We start from the raw sequence: 15,898 nt of genomic DNA on the forward strand, positions 1-15,898 counted from the left end.
AATATTTGAACGGGCTTTTTTTGCGCCACATAACAGATTGGACGTCTACGACGGTCAATGCCAACCAATTTTGGGAGTATTTCAGGTCATTTGCTGTTGATTTTCAGTCACTTCCTGTTGATTTTGGGGCATTTCTGGGTCACTTCCTGTTAGTATTGAGGCATTTCTGGGTCACTTCCTGTTGATTTTGGGTTACTGAAAAGGAAGTGATTCAATAATGTCCTCAAATGAATTGGAAGTGAAACTTTGGGGCATTTTAACTTATTTCCTGTTGATTTTGGGGGCATTTCCGGGGTCACTTCCTGTTGTTTTTGAGGCATTTGCAGGTCATTTCCTGTTTGTTTTAGGTTATTGAAAAGGAAGTGATTTAAAAAGGTCCCTAAATGAATACGAAGTTAAACTTTGGGGCATTTAAGGTCATTTTCTGTTGATTTTGGGGCATTTTTTGGGCCACTACCTGATGATTTGGGGTATAAGAATATTTCATGTCATTTGCTTTTGATTTTCCGTCACTTCCTGTTGTTTTGGGGCATTTACAGATCACTTCTTGATGATATTGAGGCATTTTAGGTAATTTCCTGTTGATTTTGGGTCACTTCCTGTTGATCTTGGGGCATTTCATGTCATTTGCTGTTGATTTTCAGTCACTTTCTGTTGAGTTTGGGGAATTTCTTGGGCGCTTCCGGTTTATATTGAGGTATTTACAGGTCATTTCCTGTTGATTTTGGGTTACTGAAAAGGAAGTGACACAAGAATCTCCTCAAATGAATATGAAGTGAAACTTTAGGTCATTTCGTGTGTATTTTGGGTCACTTTCTGTGTATTTTGGGCTATTTCTGGGCCACTTGCTGTTGATTTTGGGCCATTTCAAGTCATTTGGTGTTGATTTTCAGTCATTTCCTATTGATTTTGGGGCATTTCTGGGTCTCTTCCTGTTTATATTGAGGCTTTAACAGGTCATTTCCTGTTTATTTTTGGGTTACTGAAAAGAAAGTGACTCAAGAATGTCCTTAAATGAATACGAAGTGAAACTTTGGGACATTTGAGGTCATTTCCTTCTGATTTGGGGGCATTTCATGTCATTTGCTGTTAATTTTCAGTCACTTTCTGTTGATTTTGGGGAATTTCTGGGGCGCTTCCTCTTTATATTGAGGTATTTACAGGTCATTTCCTGTTGATTTTGGGTTAATGAAAAGGAAGTGACTCAAGAATCTACTCAAATGAATAGTAAGGTAAACTTTGGGGCATTTTAGGTCATTTGGTGTTGATTTCCAGTTACTTCCTGATGAATTTGGGGCATTTCTGGGTAACTTCCTATTGATATTGACGCATTTACAGGTCATTTCCTCTTGATTTTAGATTACTAAGAAGTAAGTGACTCAGGAATGTCTTCAAATGAATAGTAAGTGAAACTTTGGGGTATTCTAAGGTCACCTTGTTTGTTTTGGGTCAATTTCTGTTAATTTTAGGGCATTTCTTGGTCACTTCCTGTTGATATTGAGGCATTACATTTCATTTGCTGTTGATTTTAAGTCACTTCCTGTTTATTTTGGGGCATTCTGTGGTCACTTCCTGTAGATTTTGGGTTACTGAATAGGAAGTGACTCAAGAATGTCCTCAAATGAATAGTAAGTGAAACTTTGGGGCATTTAAGGCCATTTCCTGTTGAATTTTAAGTCACTTCCTTTTGATTTTGGGGCATTTCTGGGTCACTTCCTGTTGATTTTGGAGCATTTCATTTCATTTGCTGTTGATTTTCATTCACTTCCTGCTTATTTTGGGGCCATTTACAGGTAACTTCCTGTTGATTTTGAGGCATTTAAAGGTCATTCCCGGCTGATTTTGGGTTACTGAAAACGGAGTGACTGAAAAATCTCCTCCAACTAATAACATGTTTAACTTTGGGGCATTTCTATAAGATGTTAAACTTTGGGGCATTTCATGTCATTTGCTGTTGATTTCCGATCACTTCCTGTTGATTTTGGGGCAATTACAGATCACTTCCCGTTGAAAATGAAGACAGGTCATTTCCTGTTGATTTTGGGTTACTGAAAAGGAAGTGACTCAAGAATCTCGTCAAATGAATAGTAAGGTAAACTTTGGGGCATTTTAGGTCATTTCCTGTTGATTTTTGGGTCACTTCCTGTTGATTTTTGGGGCATTTCATGTTATTTTTTGCTGTTGATTTTCAGTCTTCCTCGGCCCTCAGTTACACTTCCTTAAGTCACGTCTAACTTATTTTGACTGGGAGGGGCTAGCAGCTAGTCTGAATGGGTTGGACGTCTATCACCGTCAATGGAAACCAATGTTGATTTATGAAATATAACTGAAGCTGTTTTTTTGTGTGTTTTTTTTCAGTTTTTTGGACAAAATTATTATTTGGTCAATGTAAAACCAGCTCTTTTTAAAAGCAAATCCGGTTCGTCTATCACCGTCAATGGCGGCCAATGACTTAGAATAGTTGCGTTACAATATTTCCCCAACCAAAACAAACTAAGTTTCCTTATTATTAATTCCCTAACGTTGTGTCCAGAGGTTCTGTTTCTGTTGTCAATCATCCGAATGGGCGGAGCTGTAAATTGGATCAAGTTTCATCTACAGTAAAAGCGAACCGAACCATTTAACTGTGAGTGTGCTTGCGGGGCGACACGTTCACCGTCGTCACAGCTAACACGCCAAAAACGTGTACAAACGTGTTTAAACATCAAATTATGACGTTTAACACACGAAATATTTCACATATATGAAGCTGGGGTAGTAGCGGAATATTAAAAGAGAGCGAAGGCGTGAAGTAGAAGGAGCTACACCCCCGTTTTAAACTCAAGAATGGATCATTCCACCCCTTTATTTGTCCTCTTCGCTAGGTTAGTGTCACAGTTGAGTTCAGCGCTAGCTTGAGTTGTGCATCACGAAGCTCCCAAAAACTCGACGAAAAACACCATAAATCATAAAACTCGACAATATTAACGCTCCCTTGCGTTGCTCGCTTTCAAAACACCTCAGGCGAAGCTGCGCGCGGCTTCCGCGAGGTGAAAAAAAAAAAAGCGGAGCGAAGGCCGAGGAGGGCGTGACGCGCGGCCCGAGAAGGCTCGCTCGCAAGCGGGCAAAAGAGGCGACGACGAGCGGGCTATGCGCCGGTTCAAGCCAGACGTCAAGAAGAAGAAAAGCCAGAAAATTGTCAAAAGGTAGACTGCAGGGGAGACGCTGAAAAGTCCTCTTTGTTGAGGATGTGAACAAGGGAAGCACCTTGACTTGAAGAGAAGATGATGCTCTCCAGGGAGACGTGCGGGCGAGAAGCCCGGAAGGGTGACGCGCAGCCCCGCGGCGAGAAGCGCAAGAGTAGCGGCGGCTTGACCAGGGGACGCAAGAAGCAAAGGCAGGATGATCTTCAGAGGCCCACTTTGCTGCGCCTCCGGCCCATCAACGTCAAAGGCAACCGAGCTCGGGGCATGCGCGCCCCCAAGAACACCAACCAGTTCCTCATGCACGAGAAGTACCAGATGATGCACATGCGTTCCGATTCGGTGGGCAGCGACACCGGGGGAAGCTGCTCCGATAGCGACTCGGAGCTCACCGACATGGACTCGTACCTGGGCGCCCTGGAGAACGCCAGAGGAGCCCTGCCAGACGGTCCTGATCCAGCACCAGAACCGCCGAGCGGGACGCGGCAGGACCAGGAGGTCCAACATGAGGACAGCATGCAGTACTTTCCGTCCGAGGACGACCTTTTGCAGAGCCACAACTTCATGCAACGGGACTTTGCGCAGTTTTGTGACTTTTTGACGTCGTAAAAAAATGGCAGGTTAGGGATGACGTCATTTGGTAATCGTCGAAGAAAAGTATCATTTGTTTTTGTATGTTAAATTTCCAGTTGAGAGTTTATGTGATGAATAAATTCGATTAAAATGAAGTTCGGGTTTGGGGTTTTTTGTTGTTGAAAACTTGCCTATTTGCAGTTTTATATGGTAATTTTTTCAAATTACCAAAAATATGTGGTTGCCAGGTCTCAATTATAATTATTTAATTATCAATTTTTATGAATGAACAAAATGATAAATATTAACTACGACAAATTTGATTTTAAAAAAAATCAACGGGAAGTGATCTGGAAATGCCTCAAAATCAACAAGTGACCCAGATGTGCTGAAATTTTCTTTTTTTTTTAACTCACCAGAAGTGACCCAGAATCAACAGGAAGTGACCCGGAATTGCCCCAAAATCAACAGGAAATGACTCAAATATTCCCCAAAATCAGAATGAAGTGACCCAATGTGAACCGGAAATGACCCGGAAGTGCCTCAAATTCAACGAGTGACCCAGATGTGCAAAAAAAAAAAAAAAAAAAAATCAACCAGAAGTGACCCAAAATCAAAAGGGTGTGACCTGGAACTGCCCCAAAATCAAGTTGTTGTTTTTTTAATTACCAAAAATATGTGAATGCGGGGTTTCAATTATAATTATTTTTTAATTATTTATCAGTTTTTATGAATGACCAAAATAATAAACGAATAGAATGTTAACAAAGACAAAATTGATTAAAAAAAAAAAAAAAAATCCAAAATAAACATGAAGTGACTCATGTATTCCCAAAATCAACAGGAAGTGACTCAAAACATTCCCGAAAATCAGAATAAAGTGAGACGATTTGAACAGGATGCGACCCGGAAATGTCTCAAAATCAAATTACCCAGATATGTTATCAAAAATTCAACCAGAAGTGACACAAAATAAACAGGAAGTGACTCAATTATTGCCCAAAAATCAGAATGAAGTCAAAATCAACAAGCAACCTGATCATGCTAGAAACAAAAATCAGCAAGAAGTGACCTGACATGAACAGGAAGTTACCCAGAAATGGCTCAAATTCAACAAGTGACCAAGATATGCTTAAAAAATAATCACACCAGTAGTGACCCCAAATTAACAAGTGACGCGGATATGTCAAAAAATATATATGCTATAAAAAATTTAAAAATTCTACTGAAGGTGGCCCAAAATCGACAGGAAATGACCCGGAATTGCCCCTAAATCAACAGGAAATGACTCAAATATTCTTCAAAATCAGAATGAAGTGACCCAATATGAACAGGAAGTGACCCAGAAATGCCTCAATCAACGAGTGGCCCAGATGTTTCAAAAAATCAACCAGAAGTGACCCAAAATACACAGGAAGTGATCCGGAAATGCCTCAAAATCAACAAGTGACCCGGATATGCTGAATTTTTTTTTAAAAAATTCAACCAGAAGCGACCCAAAATCAACAGGAAGTGACCCAGGATTGCCCCTAAATCAACAGGAAATGACTCAAACATTCCCCAAAATCAGAATGAAGTGACCCAATATGAACAGCAAATGACCCGGAAATGCCTCAAAATCAAAAAGTGACCTGGATATGCTAAAAAAAAAATCAATTCAAATGGAGGTGGCCCAAAATCGACAGCAAGAGACCTGGAATTAACCCTAAATACACAGGAAATGACTCAAATATTCTTCAAAATCAGAATGAAGTGACCCAATATGAACAGGAAGTGACCCAGAAATGCCTCAAAATCAACGAGTGGCCCAGATGTTTCAAAAAATCAACCAGAAGTGACCCAAAATACACAGGAAGTGATCCGGAAATGCCTCAAAATCAACAAGTGACCCGGATATGCTGAATTTTTTTGAAAATTCAACCAGAAGCGACCCAAAATAAACAGGAAGTGACCCGGAATTGCCCCAAAACCAACAGGAAATGACTCAGATATTCCCCAAAATCAGTATGAAGTGACCCGAATATGCTAAACTAAAATCAACTGGAAGTGACCTGACATGAACAGGAAGTTACCCAGAAATGGCTCAAATTCAAGAAGTGACCAAGATATGCTAAAAAAAAAAAACAATCACACTAGTAGTGACCCCCAAATTAACAAGTGACCCGGATATGTTAAAAAAAAAAAAAAAAAAAGCTAAAAAAATAAAGAAACTCAACTGGAGGTGGCCCCAAATTAACAGGAAATAACTCAAATATTCCCCAAAATTGGAATGAAGTGACCCAATATGAACAGGAAATGACCTGGAAATGCCTCAAAATCAAAAAGTGACCTGGATATTAGGGTTGTGACAAAATATCAAAATGGTGATATATCGTGATACTTTGTATCCCAAAAGGTTATCGATATGCTCCTGCCAAGAATCGAGATATCGTTTTAAAAAGGTGTCAATGTTTACTGAGGGAATTTTGATGTCTTCTCCAGGCAATCATCTTTGTAAATCTCACTGGAACGGCACCAAACAAAAGTTACAGCATCATCACCTTGTCAAGAATCTGCATTGGACAAGGTGTCAAGAGTCAAGAATCTGCATTGGACAAGGTGATGATGCTGGAACTTTTGTTTGGTGCCGTTCCAGTGAGACTTTATATGGCCCAAAATTACCTAATTGCCTGGCATTGACTGCCACTGACAGCCATGGACGTCCAATCCATTTGAACTGGGAGGGTTGCAGCGAATGAACGAATTCATTCCCTGCCACTCTCCCAGTTCAAATGGATTGGACGTTTACTAGTGATAACCTAATTCCAATTCACACTAGAAGCTTGTTTTTCTGTTAGTTTTTTGTAGAATATCCTAGAATGATTTCCTGACCAATGAATCAATAATCGTTGTATCGCCATATCGTCAGATCATCGTTATCGTGAGCTTTGTATCGCAAATCGTATCGTATCATGAGGTACCAAGAGGTTCCCACTCCTACTGGATATGCTAAAAAAAAAAATCAATTCAAATACAGGTGGCCCAAAATTGACAGGAAGTGACCCGGAATTGCCCCCAAATCAACAGGAAATGACTCAAATATTCCCCAAAATCAGAATGAAGTGACCCAATATGAACAGGAAATGACCTGAAAATGCCTCAAAATCAACAAGCAACGTGATTATGCTAAAAACAAAAATCAGCCAGAAGTGACCCTCAAAATCAACAATTGACCTGGATATGCTTAAAAAAATATGAACCAGAAGTGACCCCGATTTAACAGGAAGTGACCGGATAGCAACAGGAAGTGCGCCAAAAATGCCCACCGAATCAACAGGAAGTGACCCGATATTGACAGAGGGGTATTTGATATCGGCGGGAAGTGACCCCCAAACGCCGTCGAATCAACAGGAAGTGACCCGATATCAATAGGAAGCCATCCACGAAACGCACCAAATCAACGGAATGTTACTTTCCTGCCAAAGCAAAGCGACCGACGTCGTTTCTCCGGACATTTCTGTATTTAGTTCCACATTTATTTTGCATTTTTCATCATTTTTATCAAGAGCTAACCTTGTCAAAATAAAGTGAAGCCATTTTACAGAACAGCCCGAGAAAACAGCCCCTTCCTTTGAGTTATAATAGTGTATAATTACAAGTTGAAAACTAGTCGTAACATGTTGAAGTACTGTTCAATACAACGGGTCGATCAGCTGAGTTGGCAGTGCAGTGACATTCCTCCTTCATACCTTACACACACTTGTCACAGTAACCTGCAGTATGCCTTTGCACACATGTGTGTCCTGCTGCTAGTTGTGTACTGGGTAGGTCAAGTTGACTTTCAGGCTCCTGGTTCACTTCCCTCGCCAAATGATTCTTGTTTTGTTGGTGTTTTAAACACCACTTTCAAGCACTATATAGACATCTATGAAGAAGAAAAAAATAAAAGGTTCCACCCACTGTTGCACACATTGACATGTTTGGCTGCCATTGCCGGCGGTGGAAGTCCAATCCATTTAGAGCGGAAGGGGCGAATGAACGTTCTCCAGGAGGTCTAGTGCTGTCAATGGCAGTCTTTGAGTTAATACATAAAGCATTGGAGGTATACATAAGTACATACAGAAAAATACTAAATATAGACAAATACATTGGGAAAATAGATGTAAAAACATGAAAATCATACATTAAAAAAACGGGAAAAAAACCTGATAAACAAAATATGGAAAATTAATTCAAAATAAATATTAAAATCGCCATTTTTGTTTAAATTAAAAAATACCAATCATGAATTAATAAATCCTTTTCCTAATTAAAAAAAATAAAATTTGAAAAAAATAATGAAGTAAAACAATGAGAACAACGTGACGAAATATACTGTAATTTTTTAAAATTATTAAAATAAAAAAGGAGAAATTTATCAAAAACTTTTTACATTTTTTATATTTTCAAAAAAATAATTCCCTTTTTTTTAAAATTTGAAAATATTTTGAATTAATTTTCCATATTTTCTTCGACATCTTTTTTATCGTCTTTTTAAAAAATTTTATTTTTGAAAAAAATTTTTTTATAATATAATAACAGTACAGTATAATAGTATAAAATAAAATATAAAAAATTAATAATAATAATCATTAATTAAAAAAGTTCTAAAATTAAAAAAATGATTAAAGTAAAAAAAATAGATACAAATATTTTTATTAATAAAAAGTAGGACGTTATTACAGTATTTTTACATATTTTTTATATTTAAAAAAATAAAAATAAAATATTTAAAAAAAATTTTAAAAATATTTTTTGTTTCTTATATTTCGTTCTACTTCTACTTTTTATCGTATTGTTTTGATTATTTAATAAAAGTTATAAATAAAGTCCTCCGTTTATTATAAATAAAATTCTAAAATTTTAAAATGATTAAAAAGTAAAAAAAAAAAAAAAAAAAAAAATAGGCAAAAAAATTTTGACAAAAAACACAATTATTGTTTTAATGAATTAATTAATAAAGGAGGAACTTATTATTTTTACATATTTTTTAAAAAGTACTTTTCATATTTTTTATAAAAAATTTTTAGTTTCCCATATTTCCTTCTACTTCTATTTTTATCATATTGTTTTGATTTTTTTAAAATTAAAAATATTAATCGAGTCCTTCTTTTATTAAAAAAGAATAAAATTCTAAAATAAAAAAAGATTAAAAGTAAAAAAATAAGCAAAAAATAATTACCAAAAAATACAATTATTGTATTAATTAATCAAATAATAGTGGAGAAATCGATTGAAATATTTTTGCATATTTTTGATATTTAAAAAAAAAAAAAACACTTTTCATATTTATTTTAAAAATATTTTTAGCTTCCCACATTTCTTTCTACTTCTATTTTGTATCATATTTTTTTGATTTTTTTTAATAAAAAAGATGATTAAAGTCTTTTATTTAAAAAATACAATTTTATAATTTTAAAAATGATTTAAAAGTTTTTAAAAAATCAAGCAAAGAAAACAAAAAAATACAATTATTGTTTTAATTGATTAAATAATAAATTTATATGATTATTAATTTTCCATTTTCTCTTCAACTTTTTATTTATCATGTTTTTTTTTTTTTTTTTTTTAAGATTTCCAATTTTTAGCTGTATTTATAAATATTTTTTTGTATACAGCACACACACACACACACACACACATATATATATATATATATATATAATGATTATTTTAAGTATATTTGTTCAATGTAAATTCAGGCATCAACGGTTTAATTAATAATTCATGGTGATTCGTCCACAAACAACAGAGGTGACTAAAAATAATTATCAAACCAAATTTTCTTCACCAAATCTTCATGCGTGTCGAGTACAGTACAATGATTGACTAGTTTTTGGAGTGTTACGAGGGTTGAAAATAGTCACAGGACCTTGTGAGACAAGGAGGGGAGAAGGGGGAGGAGCCAATGGGGGTGGACTTCATACACGCAAACAAGGTGGACTTGTGCTGGAAACCTGAGCTGAGCCAAGCAGCTCCTTGACAACTAAACAACTTGCCGTTGATTAACTCATTGCTTGCCACTGACGTGGAAATGCTCAAAACTCAATAGGATCAATGACTGAAACAAGTTTAACTTCATTGCAATATTGACGAATTAGACGAATGTTTGTGTCATGTTCGTTCTCCGACAGAAACCACATTAAAACAAGAAATAGATTTTCCTCATCCATCTTTTACAGTGGTATGAAAAAGTCTCCGAACCTTTTGGAATTTCTCACATTTCTTCATAAAATCCCCATCAAATGTGATCTGATCTTGGTCAAAATCACACAGATGAAAAACAGTGTCTGCTTTAACTAAAACCACCTAAAGATTTATAGGTTTTTATATTTCAACGAGGATAGTATGCAAACAATGATTGGGTGGGGGGGGATAAGTAAGAGATCCATCACATTTAATATTTTGTGGCAGCAATAACTTCAACCAGACGCTTCCTGTAGCTGCAGATCAGTCTGGCACATCGATCAGGACTAATCTTGGCCCATTCGTCTCTAAAAAACTGCTGTAGTTCAGTCAGATTCCTGGGGTGTCTGGCATGAATCGCTGTCTTTAGGTCATCCCACAGCATCTCAATGGGGTTCAAGTCTGGACTTTGACTTTGACCCACTCCAGCACATGTGTTTTGTTCTTCTGAAACCATTCTGAAGTTGTTTTACTTCGGTGTTTTGGAACATTGTCTTGTTGCAGCATCCATCCTCTTTTTAGCTTCAACTGTCTGACAGATGGCCTCCGGTTTTCCTGAAAAACTTTTGAATTCATTCTTCCAATAATGATTGCAAGGTTTCCAGGCCCCGAGGCAGCAAAACAGCCCCAAATCATGATGCTCCCTCCACCATGCGAGTGCACCAGTGAGGATGAGGTGTTGATGTTGGTGAGCTGTTCCAATTTTCCTCCACACATGACGTTGTGTTACTCCTAAACAATTCAACTTTGGTTTAATCAGTCCACAAAATATTTTGCCAAGACTTCTGTGGAGTGTCCAAGTGCCTTTTTGAAAACATTAAACGAGCAACAATGTTTTTTTTTTGACAGCAGTGGCTTCCTCCATGGAGTCTTCCCACGAACACCATTCTTGGTCATAGTTTTACATATAGTTGATGTGTGCACAGAGATATTGGACTGTGCCAGTGATTTCTGTAAGTCTTTAGCAGACGCTTTATGGTTCTTTTTTACCTCTCTGGGTATTCTGCGCTGAACTCTTGGCGTCATCTTTGGTGGACGGCCACTTCTTGGAAGACAAGCGACAGTGCTGAACTCTCTCCATTTGTAGACAACTTCTCTGACTCTCGATTGATGAACATCCAGACTTTTAGAGATGTTTTTGTATCCTTTCCCAGCTTTATACCAATCAACAATCCTTGATCGCAGGTCTTCAGACAGCTCTTTTGACTGAGCCATGATGCACATACTTCCTACCAGGTGTGTGTTTTACAGTGGGCAGGGCTGATTTAAACCACTCATTAGTAGAGATGTCCCGATCGATCGGCATCCCGATCACGTCATTTTCAAAAAAATATCGGCCATGCCTTTTTTTTAATATATATATATATATATATTTTTTTTTTTTTTAATTAAATCGTTTTCTAATTGTATTTAACGTTACAGACATAATATGTTACACTTATCCAGAGTCTTTAGTTTAGGCTTAAGGTAGGGTTATCAAATTATCACAATAACGGCGGTAATTAATTTTTTAAAAAATGTATCATGTTAAAATATTTAACGCAGTTAATGCATGCGCTGCACAACCCACTCGTGCATTGCCGCGCTCCACCTGTAATGGCGCCGTTTTGCCTATATAGAGAGCTAAAAGGCAGCGTAAAATGAGTAGAGTGAATTTTGGCAGCCTTTGGAGCCTTATTTTAATTGGCTAAAGTCTTACAATCCCTCTCCCTTCAATTAGAAATATCATGGGAAGCAATGTGGGGAAGCAAGTTAGCAATTGATCTTTTACTTAACACCTTATGTTATTTCCCAACGCAGAGAAGATATATCCATTGGTAGCACTACGCAGTCATGGTTCCACTTCCCATCATGCATTTGGGCATGGCCTTCAGTATCATTTACTGAAAGCTCAACAAATACACTAGATGGCAATATTTAGTCACAATATACAAAGTCTCAAGTCTTTCTATCCGTGGATCCCTCTCAAAGAAAGAATGTTATTAATGTAAATGCCATCCTGAGGATTTATTGTCATAATAAACAAATGGAAAAGCGCTATATAAGTATAACACCATTTACCAAATACAGTACTTATGTACTGTATGTTGAATGTATATATTAGTTCGAGTTTTATTCATTTTTTTCTTAACCCCTTAATGCCTAATTTTTTTTCTAATAATAAAAAAAATAATTGGGGTGTGTTTTTACTTTCAAATAGATGCTAAATTAAATTGAAAGTGTTAATTTGAATATAGCCCATATAATAGTCATACATTTAGGTATGATGCCGATTAGCGACAACAGGCAATAAAGGAAAACAAATGGCAAAAAAGGCACATACCCATCTCAGGTCTGAACACACTTTTATCGCAACATCTTTTTTCACTGCTTGTGAAATTCTGAAAAACAATTATTGTTTTTGTTTAAACACAGATGTACATCACATTTTTAATCAGACTAGAAGACATATGATGTAGATAAATAAATAAAAGATGATTTTTATCATAACAGACAGGGCACTGGCAAATGTGCTGGCAACAATCACCCCTCTATTGTCAAACCATTTGACTGCTCTTATGCAGACATTGTCCACAAGAGCCTCTTGCTCTTCAAATGTCCCTCTTCGCTTCTTCTTCATCTATGAGTCTGCACTGAAACAGCACCCACGCAGGCGATTGTGCTGCACGGTCCCAAGTGCAGGTATGCCCTTTTTTGCAAGAGCAACAAACAGATCTACAGATGAGAACCAGTTATCAAAGAACAGCAGGATGAATGACTTGTGCAAGCTTGAGCACAATGTTACCACTGGCTCCTATGTCTGGTTGGCCTGGTACCGGATCTATTTTCCCTGTGAATATGTCAAATGAGTGCACCAGACCTCTTATGTCGCACAGTACAAAAATCTTGTATCCCAATTTGTATGGCTTTTTTTTGGATATATTGCTTTTGGCTCGATCTGCCCTTGATGTAGCTCTTGAAGGTCTTGCAGGTGCAGCACTGGTGGTTGGAGGTGGATGAGGCGGATCATCATCATCTTCCTCACTGCTGCTAATGTCCACTGTAGAGTCATTGCTGCTGCTTTCATCACCTGGTGCAGAAAATAATAAATCACTTTAGGAAACACCAAACATTTTTATCTTTTCAGTGTGTTCACGTAGTTACATCCATAGATGTCAAACAAGCTCAAACTTGACACAAAATCACCTTCACTTGCTTTATTAGGATTGTACTCCTCATCGCTGCCCTCACTCTCACTGAGAGCACTCTCAACAGGAGGTGGTTTGGCCCGGTGTGCTAGCTTTGCGTAAAAAGCTGCTGCATTCATTTGTATTTCTGCAGAAAAATAAGGTAAAGAAATTACTGTTATAATTTCAAAACAAAATGTGTTGAAAACCATCAACATACATACATTTGCTTCTGTTTGGTAGTTATCAGCTCATGCTGTGTTCATTTTTCATTATATAGAAATAAGAAAAATAAATCAATAGCAATGACATTGTTTATGCAACACGTTATGTTTATTATGTCTACAGATGACAACAAGTGTGGCAATGTCTGAATAAAACGTGTCTAAAAGTGGAACGACATGGAGGCACCCGTGTGCACCGTTGCATATAAAGGATGCGTTCATTTATTTGTTCTACAGAAAAATAGTAACCACAAATGCCCTTTTTTATGCAACACATTACTTTTGTAATGTTTACAGATGATAACGAGAGTGATAGTTTATAGATAAAACGCGTGCGAGTGTTGCAAACCTTCGACAAACAACGCATTTACGTTTGCGGGGTGGCGGGGGAGGGGGGAGGTGCTTTTCCGATGATGCCGGCTGTAGCGATAGCGCTACAAACCAAAATCGTCATAGAGCTTCAAAAATACTCATCATAGAAACTCTATCTCATCGTGTTAGCAACACAAGTACACAATAAGACGGTACATATTTTTTTATTTTAGCTGACTTACCTTGAATTGAATGAATTAGTCAAGTTGGTGCGCAGGACTTCGACGTGGCTTTCATCTTGAATATCACGGTCCGGAAAAGGAAGCGGTGTTGTCTCTGGTCGGACACGACTGAAACTAATGCTTGAAAAAGGTTCCTAGGCATGTGTTTGACATTAATGTACCGGCAGTGAACAAAGGCAGACGATATTTTGGCCGCTTTCAAAGCGGGAACGGTATGATGCCGAATCGCGACATTCGGCGTTAAGGGGTTGCCAAAATGTATATGATCGAGAAAAATTATCGGGAATGATTGGAATTGAATCGGGAGCAAAAAAAAAAAAAAAAGCAATCGGATCGGGAAATATCGGGATCGGTAGATACTCTAACTAAAACGATCGGGATCGGATCGGGAGCAAAAAAAAAACATGATCGGAAAAACCCTACTCATTAGTGATTGGTCACACACCTGACTTAAATTGTTTGGTAAAAATTGGTTTCAATTGCTCTTTAAATCTCCTTAGGCAGAGGGTTCACTTACTTATTTTCCCCCTTCTGTCATTGTTTGCATACTATCGATATTAAAATATGAAAACCTATAAATGTTTGGGTGGTTTTAGTTAAAGCAGAAACTGTTTTTTTTCATCTGTGTGATTTTGATAAAGATCAGATCATGCTTGATGGTGATTTTATGCAAAAATGTGAAAAATTCCAAAAGGTTCAGATACGTTTTCATACCACTGAATCTATATATTTAAGGTTTTTGCATTTTTTCCCATGCATGCAGGATATGTTTCAGGTAAAAATCTCAAACCCCTCCCCCGCAATACTTCAACTCAAAGTCACACCCTTGACTTTGCGTACAAAGTTTTCGAGACGTTGCGCGTGCACACTGCATTTGTAAATTATTTTGAATTTTCGGATTATTTTTCGGGAGGAACAAACTCCTCTTACACAACTAATCCTCTTCTGCTTCCCCTTTCTTGAGATTATTTTACTTGTTCCTATTTCAAATCATTGAAACATCGCCTATTTAACTCATAATACAAGAGTGAATGCCTTTTTGTCTATTACGCAATTTTAAAGTCAACACAGAGGGAGAGAGAAGGTGGAAAAAAATACTTCTCAATTGCATGCCACTGCCGTCAATCCATTTGTTTGTCTTTCCTACGATTGGCTGTGTTCGGAAAGCCCCACCCCTCCCCTTGAGGACTTTAGTACTTTTCCACTCCAAAGTAGAAAAAAAAGTCCAGTTCTTTTCTTCCTCTTCCTCCTAGTAACACTTGGAGCGCTTGCTGATTGGTGGATGAAGAAAATTCAAAACAGATTCATCACACCAGTTGCTTTTGTGTCAAGAAAACTCCTGCCAGAACGAAATTGAAAATACTGTTTAATAGAGTATATAGTTTTTTGACTAGGGATGTGACAATATATCGTAATGGTGATATATCGTGATGCTTTGTATCCCAAAAGGTGATTGATATGCTCCTGCCAAGAATCGAGATATCGTTTTAAAAAGGTGTCAATGTTTAGAAAAAAAAAGGGACAAACAAGTTCCTACCAACATCTTCCACCATAATAGTGTCTCAGGTAATTAAGGCTGCCATTGACGGTGCTCGACGCCCAATCCATTTAGACTGCGAACGTTCGTTCATTCGAAATAGGGCTGCAGCTATCGATTATTTTAGTAGTCGATTAATAGATAAACTATTTAGTTTGAATACTCGAGTAATCGGATGAGGAACATAAAATTTTTTACCTGAGCTGAGCCTCACACGGTATATACATATATATATATATATATATATATATATTAGGGCTGTCAAAATTATCGCGTTAACAGGCGTTAATTTTTAAAATTAATCACGTTAAAATATTTGACATAATTAACGCAGATGCCCCGCTCAGACATATTTAAATGACAGTACAGTGAAACGCTCACTTGTTGTGTTTTATGGCGTTTTGCTGCCCTCTGCTGGCGCTTGGGTGCGACTGATTTTATAGGCTTCAGCACCCAT

General features: G+C 37.2%; 1 protein-coding gene across 1 annotated transcript; it reads left to right on the plus strand.

Annotated features, from left to right (window-relative positions):
• The first annotated feature begins 2,865 nt into the window (after nt 1-2,865).
• wu:fb55g09 (coiled-coil domain-containing glutamate-rich protein 1) lies at nt 2,866-6,325 on the plus strand. Its single transcript, XM_057846288.1, has one exon. The coding sequence runs from the start codon at nt 3,264-3,266 to the stop codon at nt 3,789-3,791; it is 528 nt and encodes a 175-aa protein (XP_057702271.1). The 5' UTR covers nt 2,866-3,263; the 3' UTR covers nt 3,792-6,325.
• Nucleotides 6,326-15,898: the final 9,573 nt, after the last annotated feature.

This window comes from Corythoichthys intestinalis, chromosome 9, assembly GCF_030265065.1.
Source record: "Corythoichthys intestinalis isolate RoL2023-P3 chromosome 9, ASM3026506v1, whole genome shotgun sequence".
Lineage (NCBI taxonomy): Eukaryota > Metazoa > Chordata > Actinopteri > Syngnathiformes > Syngnathidae > Corythoichthys > Corythoichthys intestinalis.

Excerpts from the sequence above, each read along its gene's own strand:
- wu:fb55g09 (XM_057846288.1), top strand. The coding sequence starts at position 3,264 with ATGATGCTCTCCAGGGAGACGTGCGGGCGAGAAGCCCGGAAGGGTGAC.